The sequence below is a fragment of the Cebus imitator genome, unplaced genomic scaffold (assembly GCF_001604975.1).
Source record: "Cebus imitator isolate Cc_AM_T3 unplaced genomic scaffold, Cebus_imitator-1.0 Scaffold55, whole genome shotgun sequence".
Classification (NCBI taxonomy): domain Eukaryota; kingdom Metazoa; phylum Chordata; class Mammalia; order Primates; family Cebidae; genus Cebus; species Cebus imitator.
The window spans coordinates 846,780-860,897 of record NW_016107370.1 but is presented as its reverse complement, the minus strand read 5'-3'; the positions used below and the strand labels follow the sequence as shown (position 1 = coordinate 860,897).

The window sequence follows — 14,118 nt, the reverse complement described above, 5'->3', positions numbered from 1 at the left end:
GTAATCCCAGCACTTTGGAAGGCCAAGGTGGGCAGATCACGAGCTCAGGAGTTCCAGGCCAGCCTAACCAAAATGGTGAAACCCCATCTGTACTAAAAATACAAAAATTAGCCAGGCGTGGTGGTGCTGGCCTATAATCCCAGATACTCAGGCTGCTGAGGCAGGAGAATTACTTGAACCCGGGAGACACAGGCTGCAGTGAGCCGAGATCACGCTACTGCACTCCACCCTGGGCAACAAGCAAGACTCTTGTCTCAAAAAAAAAAAAAAAAAAAAAAGAGATTGAGCAAAGATTCTCAGAAATGAGTGGGAATGTTTTCAGTGCTGTGGGATGAGCACCTTTTCAGTATGTGTTCTAGGAAACACTAGTTTTGCCACATGCTTCAGGACACTTACATTCTGTGGTCCCTTGAGACTGGAAAGTCAGAATTGTTCATCCCCCTCTGGAGCTTCAGGCTGTGTCCCCTAGTATAAAAGGATCCAAGAAGTTTGGGGCTTTAAAGAAACCAGCTGAACTTCATTGGCTTACCATCCCATGATCCTGGTGCCCCAGACCAACCCCATAGGTAATTCTGTGTCAGTCTGGAACCAGCTCAGAGATGAAGTCCTTGGGAACAAATACATACTCTAGAGAGGGTTTCTGGATGGGTGCAGGTTGGCTCGCTCTCCTGAGCCTGGGAGTGGAGTAAGAACGCTGCCTCGTCCTCCTTGCAATGCTCCTTTTCCATTAACTGTCCCCCCCTCCAGCTCTGCCAGCTGACAGATGCCCTCACAGGTTCTGATTCCTACAGCAGCTCTTACCTGAATCCTGCTTTCCGTCTCGGGCTGCCGCCCTGCCCCTCATTCTCATGACCAACCTGGAAACCCATTTTCTTTCTTGCTTGCTTTTCTTTCTTTTTTTTTTGTCAATCTCCCTCTGTCATCCAGGCTACAGTACATCACTGCAACCTCTGTCTCCCAGGCATAAGCAATTCTCATACCTCAGCCTCCTGAGTAACTGGAATTACAGGTACATACCACCATGCCTGGCTAATTTTTAGTAGAGATGGGTTTTCACCATGACACCACAGCGCAGCCACCCAGCATACCTGGGCTTCCTGGGGCTATACACTTGCTCAGTTTGTGTATATCCTGTGCCTGTGAGGTTAACAAAGACGGGTGACTACTATATATTAAAACGGAATAACCTGATTCTTTCTTTTTTTTTTGAGACGTAGTCTCACTCTGTTGCCAGGCTGCAGTGCAGTGCCATAATCTTGCTCACTGCAGCCTCCAACTCCTTGGTTCAAGTGACTCTCCTGCCCCAGCCTCCCAAGTAGCTGGGATTACAGGCACGTGCCACCATGCCTAGCTAATTTTTTTTTTTTTTTGTATTTTTAGTAGAGATGGGGTTTCACCATGTTGGCCAGGACGGTCTCAATCTCCTGACCTCATGATCTGCCCACCTCAGCCTCTCAAAGTGTCTTTTTTTTCTTGAGATGGAGTCTCGCTCTTGTCACCCAGGCTGGAGTACAGTGGCACAATCTCAACTCACTGCAGCCTCCGCCTCCCGGCTTCAAGTGATTCTCGTACCTCAGCCTCTCGAGTAGCTGGGACTATACGCATGTGCCACCACACCTGGCTATTTTTTGTATTTTTCGGGATTTCACCATGTTGGCCAGGCTGGTCTTGAACTCCTGACCTCGTGATCTGCCTGCCTCAGCCTCCCAGTGCTGAGATTACTCCCAACCTGAATAATCTGATTCTACAACTTTGGAAATGGAGATGATTCAGACAGAGGCTTCAGTGTCATTAATCTTTGTTTTTGTTTTGTGTTTTTTAAAGCCAGCCTGTAGTCCCAGCTTCTTGGGAGGCAGAGACGAGAGGATGGCTGGAGCTCAGGAATTTGGGGCCAGTCTGGGCAACATAGCAACCTGCCATCTAGAAATAAGTAAATACAAAACCAAATATGACCATGAACCAATAGGAGCCAAATAAGATCATGTGTGGATGTTTAGCCTCTCACAGAGCAGGTTCTGGGTGCCTTGAAGGTGTGCTTGTGGACCAGGTACAGTGGCTCACGCCTGTAATCCCAGCACTTTGGGAGGCCAAGACTGGCAGATCACTTGAGGTCAGGAGTTTGAGATCATCCTGGCCAACAAGGTGAAAACTTGCCTCTACCAAATATACAAAAATTAGCTGGGCATGGTGGTGTGCAACAGTAGTTCCAGCTACTCTGGAGGCTGAGGCAGAAGAATCACTTGAACCGGGGAGGCGGAGGTTGTAGTGAGCTGAGATTGTGCTATTGCACTCCAGTCTAGGCAAAAAGAGTAGAACTCCATCTCAAAAATAATAATAATTTTAAGAAAGATATGCTTATAAACAGCTGGTAGGCTAGGCAGTCACCTCCATCTGGCTGTTAGAGGAAGTGCCAATGACTTTTTCCTTGGCTGCTTTGGTTTTTTCTCTGTACTTGAAAACATAAAGCTGCATTTCTCTAAAATGTCTTTTCTAATCCAGAATTTTGTGCAGCATTCTGTTCCAGGGCAAAATGATCATTGGTTCAGAATACTTAAGGCGAAATACTTAGTACTTCAGGCTTAAAAGTATCACCACAAGAGCATCAGGACACATAGAGGAAATTCTTCCCTTTCCTGGCAGAATTTCAGATGGGATGTGGTATCAGTGAAACAAGCTTACCTGTGTACTTGATAAAAGTGATTTTTTTTTTTTTTTTTTGAGACAGAGTCTCACCCTGTCGCCAGGCTGGAGTGCAGTGGCACAATCTTGGCTCATTGCAACCTCCAACTCCTGGGTTCAAGCAATTCTCCTTTCTCAGCCTCCCGAGTATCTGGGATTTCAGGCACCTGTCACCACGCCCAGCTAGTTTTTTGTATTTTTAGTAAAGATGGGGTTTCGCCATGTTGGCCAGGATGGTCTCAATCTCCTGACATCGTGATCTGCCTGCCTCGGCCTCCCAAAGTCCTGGGATTACAGGCGTGAACCACACCACTCAGCCTTAAAGTGGTATGTTCATAAAAGAATCTGGAATTAAGAATGTGGGGTCTTTAGAGTATCTATGAATTAATATTTAGTTGGAACCAAAACACAGATAAAGATGACTCATTGAAACATGTCAACCCTAGGATATCCTAGAGAATCTGTGAAAAGTGTTGCAGGGGCTATTCAATGTAATAAGGTGCATTTTCCATGTTTGACACATACCTCATAGGAGTCTACTTTGGCTACTTATTTTCTTTCTTTCTCTGATCCGTTGTAAATTGCCGTTCTCCTCCACAGCCTAAGGACACCGGAGTAACTGATGCTTGTAAAGTCGTGAGGTGAGGGGTGTTCCTGCGCTCAGGGATTACTGATGGGGAAGGGTGGTGATACTGTGCTGCCTCATTTTATTTTATTTTTATTTTTATTTTTTTGGACACAGAGTCTCTCTCTTATTGCCCAGGCTGGAGTACCGTGGTGCAATCTCAGCTCACTGTAACCTCCACCTTCCAGGTTCAAGTGATTCTCCTGCCTCAGCCTCCCAAGTAGCTGGGATTACCAGCATTTGCCATCACACCCAGCTAATTTTTGTATTTTCAGTAGGGAAGGAGTTTTGCATGTTGGCCAGGGTGGTCTCGAACTCCTAATTTAAGGTGATCCACCTGCCTTGGCCTCCCAAAGTGCTGGGATTACAAGTGAGAGCCACTGTGCCTGGCCTATTCTATTTATTTTTGAGACCTTGGACAACATGCTCATTTTAGAGGATCTGCTTTCCAGTCATGTAATTTATGATTCATCCTTGGATAAGAATCTCTTGCTCATGGAGACCTAACTCAGCTGTTGGTTTTCTTCCTGCTACTTTGCAGCCCAAGTTCAAAAGTAGATTTTTGATGATAGAAGCCACTATAGGAAGACCCTCTCCCTTGCACTAACTGGAGGTTCTCAGTCCTGCCTGTACATCAGACCACTCATGGAATTTTTACAAACGCTCTAAGTGCCTGGATCCAGCCCCTGTGGATATAGAGGGGTTCTGGGATGAGAAATAAATTCAGTGGCCTGAATATTTTCTCCCATTCTGTGAGTTGTCTCTTTACTTTGTTGAGTGTTTCCTTTGTTTTTGCAGAAGCCTTTTAACTTGCGATCTCATTTGTCCATTTTTGCTTTGGTTGCCTGTGCCTGTGGAACTCAAGAAATCAGTTTAGTGTCCTGGAGAGTTTCCCCAGTCTGGTCAGGTCTGATCTGGTCTAGTCTTGTCTTTTAAGACAGATTCTTGCTCTGTCGCCAGGCTGGAGTACAGTGGCGCAATCTCAGCTTACTGCAACCTCCGCCTCCCAGGTTTAAGCGATTCCCCTGCCTCAGCCTCCTGAGTAGCTGGGACTACAGGCATGTGCCACCATGCCTGGATAATTTTTTGTATTTTAGTAGAGACAAGGTTTCACCGTGTTGGCCAGGATGGTCTCAATCTCCTGACCACAAGTGATCACCCACCTCAACCTCCCAAAGTGCTGGGATTATAGGCATAAGCCACCATGCCCAGCCTTTCCCAGGGTTTTATTGGAGTAGTTTTATAGTTTGTGGTCTTAGATTTAAGTCTTTAATCCATTTTGATCTGATTTTTGCATGTGGCAAGAGATGGGGTCTACTTTCAGTTATCTACGTATAAATATGCAGTTTTCCCTGTGCCATGTATTGAATGGACTTACCTTCCCCAATGTATGTTCTTGACACCTTTGTTGAAAATGAGTTCGCTGGGGAACTCCTTTATCTCTGAGTTCTCTATCCTGTTCTATTGATCTATATGTCTGTTTTTATGTCAATACCATGTCATTTTGGTCACTAAAGCTCTGTCATTTCATTTGAAGTCAGGTAATGCGATTTCTCCAATTCTGTTCTATTGGCTTAGATTAGCTGTGGCCATTCTGGGTCTTTTGTGGTTCCTATACAAATTTTAGGATTATTTTTTCTATTTCTGTGAGGACTGTCCTTGGTATTTTCACAGAGATTGCATTGAATCTGTAGATTGCTTTGTGTAGTATGGACATTTTAACAATATTCCAACTCATAAGCATGGAATGTTATTCCATTTTTCCGGTGTCCTCTTTAGTTTCTTGCTTCAGTGCAATCAATTTATAGTTTTCATTATAGAGATCTTTACTTCTTTGGTAAACTTAATTCTTAGGTATTTTATTCATAGCTATTGCAAATGGGATTCCTTTCTTGATTTCTTTTTCAGATGGTCTGCCATTGGCATATAGAAAGGCTGTTGATTTCTATACATTGATTTTGTATCTTGCAACCTTACTGAATTTGTTTATCAGCTCTAATAGTTTTTTTGGTGCAGTCTGTAGGTTTTTCCAAATATGAGATCATAGCATCTATAAACAAGGATAATTTGACTTATTCCTTTACAATTTAGATGCCTTTTATTTCTTTTTTCTTGTCCGATTGCTCTAGCTAGGACTTCTGGGGAAAATGGGCATCCTTGTCATGTTCCAGATCTAAGAGGAAAGGCTTTTAGTTTTTCCCCATTTAGTTCAATGGGTCTGTCATATATGGCTTTTATTATATTGAAGTATGTTCCTTCTATACCCAGTTTTTTGAGGATTTTTATCATGAAGGGATGATGAATTGTATCAGTTTTTTTCAGCATCAATTGAAATGATCATATGGTTTTTGCCCTTCATTCTGTTGACATATCACATTAATTGATTTTTGTATGCTGAACCATCCTTGCATTCCTGGGATAAATCCCACTTGATCATGATGAATGGTCTTTTTAATGTGGTGTTGAATTCAATTTTCTAGTATGTTGTTGAGAATTTTTGCATCAATATTCATCAATGGTATTGGCCTGCAGAGTTTTGTTTTGTTTTGTTTGGATGTGTCTTTGTCTGGTTTTGGTAACAGGGTAATACTGATCTTGTAGAATAAGTTTGGAAGTGTTCCCTCCTCCTGTATTTTTTAGAATAGATTGAGAAGGGTTGGTATTAGTTCTTCTTTAAATGCTTGGTAGTATTCTGTAGTGAATGTACTGGGTCAGACCTGGGTCTCACCACCGCCCTCTGTAACCATGATCTGGCTACTGCCTATGTTCACTCAAGGCTCTGGGGCTCTGCAATAAGCAGGTTGTGAATCCAGCCAGGCTAGCTTCAAGGCAGTGAGTTACTCCAGGCTGCAGCCAGGTTCAGAGATGCCATCTGGGAGCCAGGGACTAGAGTCCAAAACCTTGGAAATCTACCTGGTGTTCTATCTATTCTACTGTGGCTGAGGTGGCACTCAAACCATTAGCCAGTCCTTCCCGCTCTTCCCTCCTCATTCCACAAGCTCAGGGACCTCTCCCCGTATCCACCACCACCACAGGCCCATGAGGAGTGCTACCAGGTTACCGCGGATGTTCAGTAAAGGCCTACAGCCTCTTTGGTCAGCTTGTGGTAAATGCTTTTAGTCACCCTTCAGGGCAGTGGGTTTCCCTCTGGCAAAAAGCAAGTCCAGAGATACAATCCAAGAATCTAAGGCCTGGACTCAGGGACCCCAAGAGCCTGTTTGTTGCTTTATCCCACTAAAGTGCAAAAAAGGCTGGGTGAAATGGTTCATGTCTGTAATCCCAGAACTTTGGGAGGCTGAGGTGGGCAGATCACTTGAGGCCAGGAGTTTGAGATCAGCCTGGCCAACATGGTAAAACCCTGTCTCTACTAAAAATAAAAAATAGCTGGGCATGTTTGTGCATGTCTGTAATCCCAGCTACTCAGGAGGCTGAGGCACGAGAATTACTCGAACCCAGGAGGCAGAGGTTGTAGTGAGCCGAGATCGCACCATTGCACTCCAGTCTGGGCAACATAGCGAGACTCTGTCTCTGAAAATAAATAAATAAAGTGCAAGACAAAGTACCATTTACTTTTCTCTCTGCTTTTCTCAAGCAGAAGGAATCTCTCACCATGGCCACCACAGCTGAGCATGTGCGGGGTCACACCTAAACCCAGAACATCTCAGCCTCAATTAAGGCTTGCAGCCCTGCAGTATGGACTTGGGGGATATTTCCTAGCAGTGCGATTGTTCGGTCAGTGCATGTGTGTGTTAAATTTTGAGATCTGGCCAAATTGCTCTCTATAAATCCTATCTCGGAGTATCTGTTTCTCTGCCCTCTTTTCAACCCAAAATGACATCCCATTCTTTACTATGTGCCAATATTTTGCTATTATAGAATAAAAACTATCTCAGTGAAGAATTGAATTTCTCTTTTGGGAAACCGAGTATCTTCTCATATGTTTAAGATCCATTTGAGGCCGCGCTCGGTGGCTTATGCCCATTATCCCAACACTTTGGCAGGCTGAGGTGGGTGGATCACTTGAGGTCAGAGTTCGACATCAGCCTGGCCAACATGGTGAAACCCTGTCTCTACTAAAAATACAAAAATTAGCCAAGCATGGTGGTGGGCAACTGTAATCCCAGCTACTCGAGAGACTGAGGCAGGAGAAACTCTTGAACCCAGAAGACAGAAGTTGCAGTGAGCCGAGATTACATCATTGCACCACTCCAGCCTGGGAAACAGCAGCGAAACTCCATCTCAAAAAAAAAAAAAAAAAAAAAAAAGCCATTTGAATTTCCCTTTGTATGAACTGTCTATTCATGTCCTTTACTTGTTTTCTCTTTGTTTTTTTTTTCTTTTTGATGTTAGACTTTTTATGTTTTTATTTTCCTTGTTTGCTGCCGTGTGTACCAACCAGTGCAGCTTCTTAGTTGTAAGCCAGCATTTGGAGCCAGCACAGAGAGGGCGAGGGGAGGGCTGTACTCATCTCCTCTTCCAGATGGCAGTGATCAAAGGACGTGGTGATCGTGGGAACACTTTGGAGAGCACGTAGCCATATTTAAATATATTGACAACACAACCATTTTGTAGACTCAGGGTGACTTTGCGCCACATGTCACCGGTAGCTATTAAAATCATGTCTGTACACGTACATGGATGGCTTTGATGGCACACCCTTGTTAGCTTTGTAACTTTTATCTAAAGGGCCATATGGTGAAGATACATTTTTTGCTGGTACCTTTCTTATTTCTTCTCTTTTCTTTGTCAGTATTTCTGTTCTAGAAAATGAGGTGAGCCAGGCACAGTATGGTACATGCCTGTAATTGCAGCTACTCTGGAGACTGAGGCAGGAGGCTCACTTGAGCCCAGGAATTTGAGGCCAGCCTAGGCACTGGGCAACATAGTGAGATACCATCTCTTAAAAATTTTTCCTTTAAAAAGATATGTCTTAAAGTATATACCTGCAATTTAGGAGAAAAATAAGAATATAAACTTCTCTTAAAAAAAAAAAAAAAGAAAGAAAAGAAAAAGAAAATGGGGCAAGATGCCTACTTTTTCTGTAAATTAGCTTTGAAATCCAGTGTCCAGTAAAGTTCTCTGTTCCAAGCAGACACCTAAAATAAAACGTTTGCTCAAAAAGGTCAGTTCCTCCATGTGCTGCTTTGCCTCCCTTCCTAAAGGCATGTGCATCAGTGTAGCACTTCTCCACCCATGTTAATAGGTGTTCTGTGATTTTTTTAAAAAGTGCCTATAATTATATTAATTTTGGAAAAGTTATTTTAAATATTAAAGCATTTTGAAACATATTTAACTTCTAAAATAAAATCAGTTTCTTTACTACAGGACTTCTCACAGCCTTTAATGTACCAGAAAATCCATTGATCTCCCAAGAGAAGGTTGCAGGATGCTGTCTTCTGCAAGTGTGTTTGTCCACAGAACTCTGTTTTCATATTTTCATGGTATCTCATTGAAACACAGCTCAAGGTTGGGTGTGGTGTCTCACACCTGTAATCCCAGCCCTTTGGGAAGCCAGGGCAGGTGGATCATGAGGTCAGGAGTTCAAGACCAGACTGGCCAAAATGGTGAAACACCATCTCTACTAAAAATAAAAAAATTAGCAGCATGTGGTAGCACATGGCTGTATCCCAGCTAGTCGGGAGGCTGAGGCAGGAGAATCACTTGGAACTTGGGAAGCGGAGGTTGCAGTGAGCTGTGATTGCGCCATTGCACTCCACCCTGGGTGATAGAGCAAGACTCTGTCTCAAAAAAAAAAAAAAGAAGAAGAAGAAGAAGAAGAAATGCAGCTCAAGCAATTAGCTCAAAACTCATAGATGAATCAAGAGTACACATCAATTTGTTTGTCCCCTGATTTGTCTGAATTAGGCCAAACAAGGATCTTTAACTGGAAATAGGGTTATTGATAACTTGACTGCAGTCAGATTTCTAAAATTGAGTAAAAATGCATTTGTGGTTCAACTGCAGATAAAGACATACTGGTTACTTTCTCCAGGCTCCCCACCATATTGGCATAAGTGTAAAATTAAGAGATTCTTAAAATACATCGTTTTAAATACATCATTTCTGGTAACCCCTCACTGCTCCTGCTTGAGGTCAGATACCACCCTCTCTGTCTGAGTTATCCAAATCAAAATGGGCAGGGGATGAGGGTGTAGTGCTGGGACCAGACAGAGCCACCACCAGCTGAGGCTTAATTATGAAGCAAATTTACAGAGCCACTGGGGGATGGATCAGAGGTGGGAAGGTTCTTTATATCCAGCCCCTTAACAGCACAGTTTATTCTTTCCTCTTGAGTATTTCTAATATTGACTTTTTTAAAAGCCCTTATTGGCCTTTTCTGTCTTCTTGAGGAATCTTGTCTGTTTTTTTTTTCCCCTCAGGCTTCCTGAAATTTGGAACAGGGGTTCTCAACAGTGTTTTAGAACACTGGTGGTGGCTGGAATGTGTCACAAGTCATCTGTGAGCTAAAGTAAACCATTAAAAGCACATGCATTTGCAAATTACCACCAAATAGAATGGATTCAAGAGTACCTTATGAAAGGTCTTATTTACCTACTTTGAGATCTCCTTTTTGAGTGGAATGAGCAGTTCTGACTGCATACATGGCTACAGTGCTTATGAGTACTTTATAGTTCCATTTTTATTTTCCCTTTTGATAAGATTGCACTTGAGCTACAAAGATACCAGGAACGTTTTCGTTTGTAATAAGACAACTGCTATGACGACCCGATGAAAAGCAACCAAAATGCTGTGAGAAAAATGTTCAATAGTGGTATTGTGGCTTTAAAAAAGTAGTCAGGTTACTTGCATTCCTCAATAGTCTACACTTGTTACTCTCTCTCTCTTTTTTTTTTCTTTTTTTTGAGACAGAGCCTTGCTCTGTAGCCCAGGCTGGAGTGCAGTGGTGCAATCTCGGCTCACTGCAATGTTTGCCTCCCGGGTTCAAGCCATTCTCCTGCCTCAGTAGCCAGGTTTACAGGTGTGCACCACCACACCCTGCAATTTTTTTTTAATTTTTGACAGAGATGGAGTTTCACCATGTTGGCCAGGCTGGTTTTGAACTCCAGAGCTTAAGTGATCCACCCATCTCGGCCTCCCGAAGTGCTAGGATTACAGGCGTGAGCCACCGTGCCCAGGCTACACTTGTTACTCACAATATTGTCTATATTTCCTTTGGAGTAGGAGTCTAGAAAATACGTCATTTTGCTGGACACGGTGGTTCATGCCTATAACCCCAGCACTTTGGGAGGCCAAGGCGGGCAGATCACGAGGTCAGAAGTTTGAGACTAGCTTGGCTAATATGGTGAAACCCTATCTCTACTAAAAATACAAAATTAGCCAGGCGTGGTAGTGCATGCCTGTAATCCCAGCTACTTGGGAGGCTGAGGCAGGGGAATTGCTTGAACACGGGAGGCGGAGGTTGCAGTGAGTTGAGATCATGCCATTGCACTCCAACCTGGGCAACAAGAGCGAAATTCAGTCTCAAAAAACAAACAAAGAAAACCCACGTCATTTTAAAAATGAAATATAATATTTCAAAAGTGTATATTTTTATTATAGTCAAGACTGACTTTTTGTAATTTTTCACTTTCAAGTGTCTTTTAATGTATTCCCATCTCCAAAAATAGTTGTGCCACACTCGTTGTTAATTTCTCCTCTCTGCCAGTTGGTGGGGAGTCATCAAAGCCTAGTTCACTCCATTGTGTGTGCCACTCAAGGGAACTTCATCCAGCATGCATGTTCATGGAGAACTTACCTCGAGAGGTGCTTCCTCATTTTCTTCCTGATCTATAGCATCCTTGCTGTAGCTTTCATAGCAGCAGCGTGGGAATGCCTTCCTCTAGGCATCAAGGAGTCGGCAGGACTGATTCCTTCTGAGAGCTACAAGGGAAAGATCTGTTCTAGGCCTCTCTTCTTGGCTTGCAGATGGCCATTTTCTGCCTGTGACTTCACACTGTCATCTGTCTTTCTCTGTGTCCAAATCTCCCTTTTTGTAAAGATACCAGCCATGTTGAATTAGAGTCCTCTCTAATGACTTCATTTTAATTTGATTACATCTGCAATGAGCAGTTTCCAAATAAGGTCACATTCTGAGGGATGGTGGTTTAGAACTTCAACATATGAAACTGGGGAAGACACGATTCAACTCATAACAACATGCTAATTTGCTGCTTATGAACTTTTCTCCCTTTTTTTTTTTAAAGAATGTACATGGCAAGTCAAAGCAAATGATCGAAAGTACCACGAACAACCTCATTTTATGAACACAAAGTTCTTTTGTATTAAGCAGAGTAAATATGCGGTGAGTTGATTTTAACTTTCTGAATTGTGTTTATTGAAATGCAGTTTTTCCCAGTAGCTGGCAGGCTTACTACCTTCATGCTATACCTGCCTTCCACGTAACCACCTGCCTGGGGCTATTGATAATCATATTTCTACAGAGTGTTGTCTTTTATTGATGTTCACCTTTGGGATGGGTAGGGGGTGACCTGAAACAAAACAGAATTATGTAGACTGAAATTTTCTCTCTCTCTTTTTTAAATGTTAAGCTCTCTTAAGAATGTTTTATGAAAGAATATACAATGATGGCACAGAAGCCTCATGTTTGAAAGCAATGAGTTTGAAAGGAATCTGTAAATAACTTATCTTCCCCTTCTCTGCCTGGGATGGATTTAGAGATTTTAAAGATATTTTTGACTCAAAAATGCTTGTTACCTTTGGAATATGATAAAGAATACTTAAAGATTAAACACAAAATACAAAAATTAGACTGGCATGGTGGCATGTGCCCATAGTCTCAGCTACTTGGGAAGCTGAAGCAGGAGAATCGCTTGAGCCCGGGAGGCAGAGGTTGCGGTAAGCTGAGATTGTGCCACTGCATTCCAGCCTGGGTGACAGGAGTGAGACCTTGTCTCAAAATAATGATAATAATAATAAAATAGTAATAAATATAAAGTGTGGGCTTAAACGTTGTAAGATGTGTGTTTTAATTCCGAGGGCTTCCATAGCAGAGTAATACAACTGGATGCTTTAAAACAACAGAAGTTTACTGTCTCCCAATACAGGGACCAGAAATCTGAAATCCTGGTGTTGGCAGGGCTGGCCCGTTCTGGAGGCTGTGCAGGAGAATCTGTTCCCTGCCTCTCCCTGGCTTCTGGTGGCCACTGGCAATCCTTGGGGTTCCTTGGCTTATAGATGAAGTCACTCCAGTCTCTGCTTCATCTCCATAGGGCACTCTTCCTATCTGTGTCAGTGTCCGGCTTTCTTCTTACAGGGACACTAGTTCGTATGAGCACCTCATTAAATTAAAGCCTGTCCTAATCATGTATGACTTCATCTTGATTGTATCTATTTCCAAATAAGATCCCATTCATAGGTATTAGGGTTAGGACCTGAACATATCTTCTGGGGGGACACGATTCAACCCCCTACAGTACCTTTTGCTCTTTCTTACACAGTAGGCTCTGTCCTCACCTAAATAAACATGTCACTTTTCCTGGCTTTGGCCATGTTGTTGTCTACCTTTCCCCTGTTTTCTAACACTCTCTAATGGGTCAAAGAATCTGACAGCAGGATTTATTTGGTCACAGTCCGACGTCCGTTTCTTGTTACTGTCTCCATCATCAGACTCCAAGTTTGAGGCTTGCCTAGAATTAAAAGCTTAAAAGAAATTTCAGTATCTTTCTTTATTTTTTTTTCTTGAGATGGAGTCTTGCTTTGTCACCTAGGCTGGAGTGCAATGGCATGATCTTGGCTCACTGCAACCTCCACCTCCTGGGTTCAAGTGATTCTCCTGCCTCAGCCTCCTGAGTAGCTGGGATTACAGGCATGCACATGCCACCATGCCCAGCTAATTTTTTGTATTTTTAGTAGAGACGAGGTTTCACCATGTTGGCCAGGCTGGTCTCAAACTCCTGGGCTCAAGTGATCCACCCACCTTGGTCTCCCAAAGTGCTGGGATTATAGTCATGAGCCACCACACCTGGCCAAAATCCTCAGTATCTTTCTGACAGATTATGCTCCTTTGTCACTGTAGGCTGTGGGACTTAGTGATTTTTGCAGATGTATGTTATATATTGTGATAAATATGGCATCATTTGGAATGACTCTTATTTTTTTCCAACAGAATAATGCAATTAAAACATATAAGTACAACGCTTTTACCTTTCTACCAATGAATCTGTTTGAGCAATTTAAGAGAGCAGCCAATTTTTATTTCCTGGTTCTTCTTATCTTACAGGTAATGCCCTTTGCTATCTTAAATCTGTTTTAAATTATAATGACTCAATAACATCTAAGCTGCAGACATATATAATGTGAATAATCTTGAAAATGTTTTATATTAGCATCAGGGTTCTGTACATAAAGGAACAGTGCCTCATACACAGAACCAGCTCAATCAGTGTTACATGAACAGGCAAAGAGAAGAAATGGAAACATTATTCTCATTATGTATTTTTTTTAATTTCATGTTATATTGATATGGGTATTAAAACTGGTTTCCTTGAAGCAAATACAACTAAAATCCGGCCAGGCACGATGGCTCACACCTGTAATCTCAGCACTTTGAGAGGCCAAGGCAGGTGGGTCACCTCAGGCAAGGAGTTTGAAACCAGCCTGGCCAACATGGCAAAACCCTATCTCTACAAAAATAGAAAAATTAGCCAGGCATGATAGTGGGTGCCTGTAATCCCAGCTACTCAGGAGGCTGAGACAGGAGAATCACTTCACCCTGGGATGTGGAGGTTGCAGCAAGCCAAGATCAAGCCATTGCACTCCAGCCTGAGTGACAAAGTGAGACTTTGTCAAAAAAA

General features: G+C 42.7%; 1 protein-coding gene across 2 annotated transcripts in view; it reads left to right on the top strand.

Annotated features, from left to right (window-relative positions):
• The window catches only part of ATP8B1 (ATPase phospholipid transporting 8B1), a 152,352-nt gene that overhangs the window by 83,252 nt on the left and 54,982 nt on the right, over positions 1-14,118 (top strand). For both annotated transcript variants that reach the window (XM_017528793.2, XM_017528794.2), the window contains exons 3-4: positions 11,509-11,606; positions 13,431-13,544. In XM_017528793.2, coding sequence (XP_017384282.1) covers positions 11,509-11,606; positions 13,431-13,544 — 212 coding nt within the window. The remainder of the gene's footprint in view (positions 1-11,508; positions 11,607-13,430; positions 13,545-14,118) is intronic.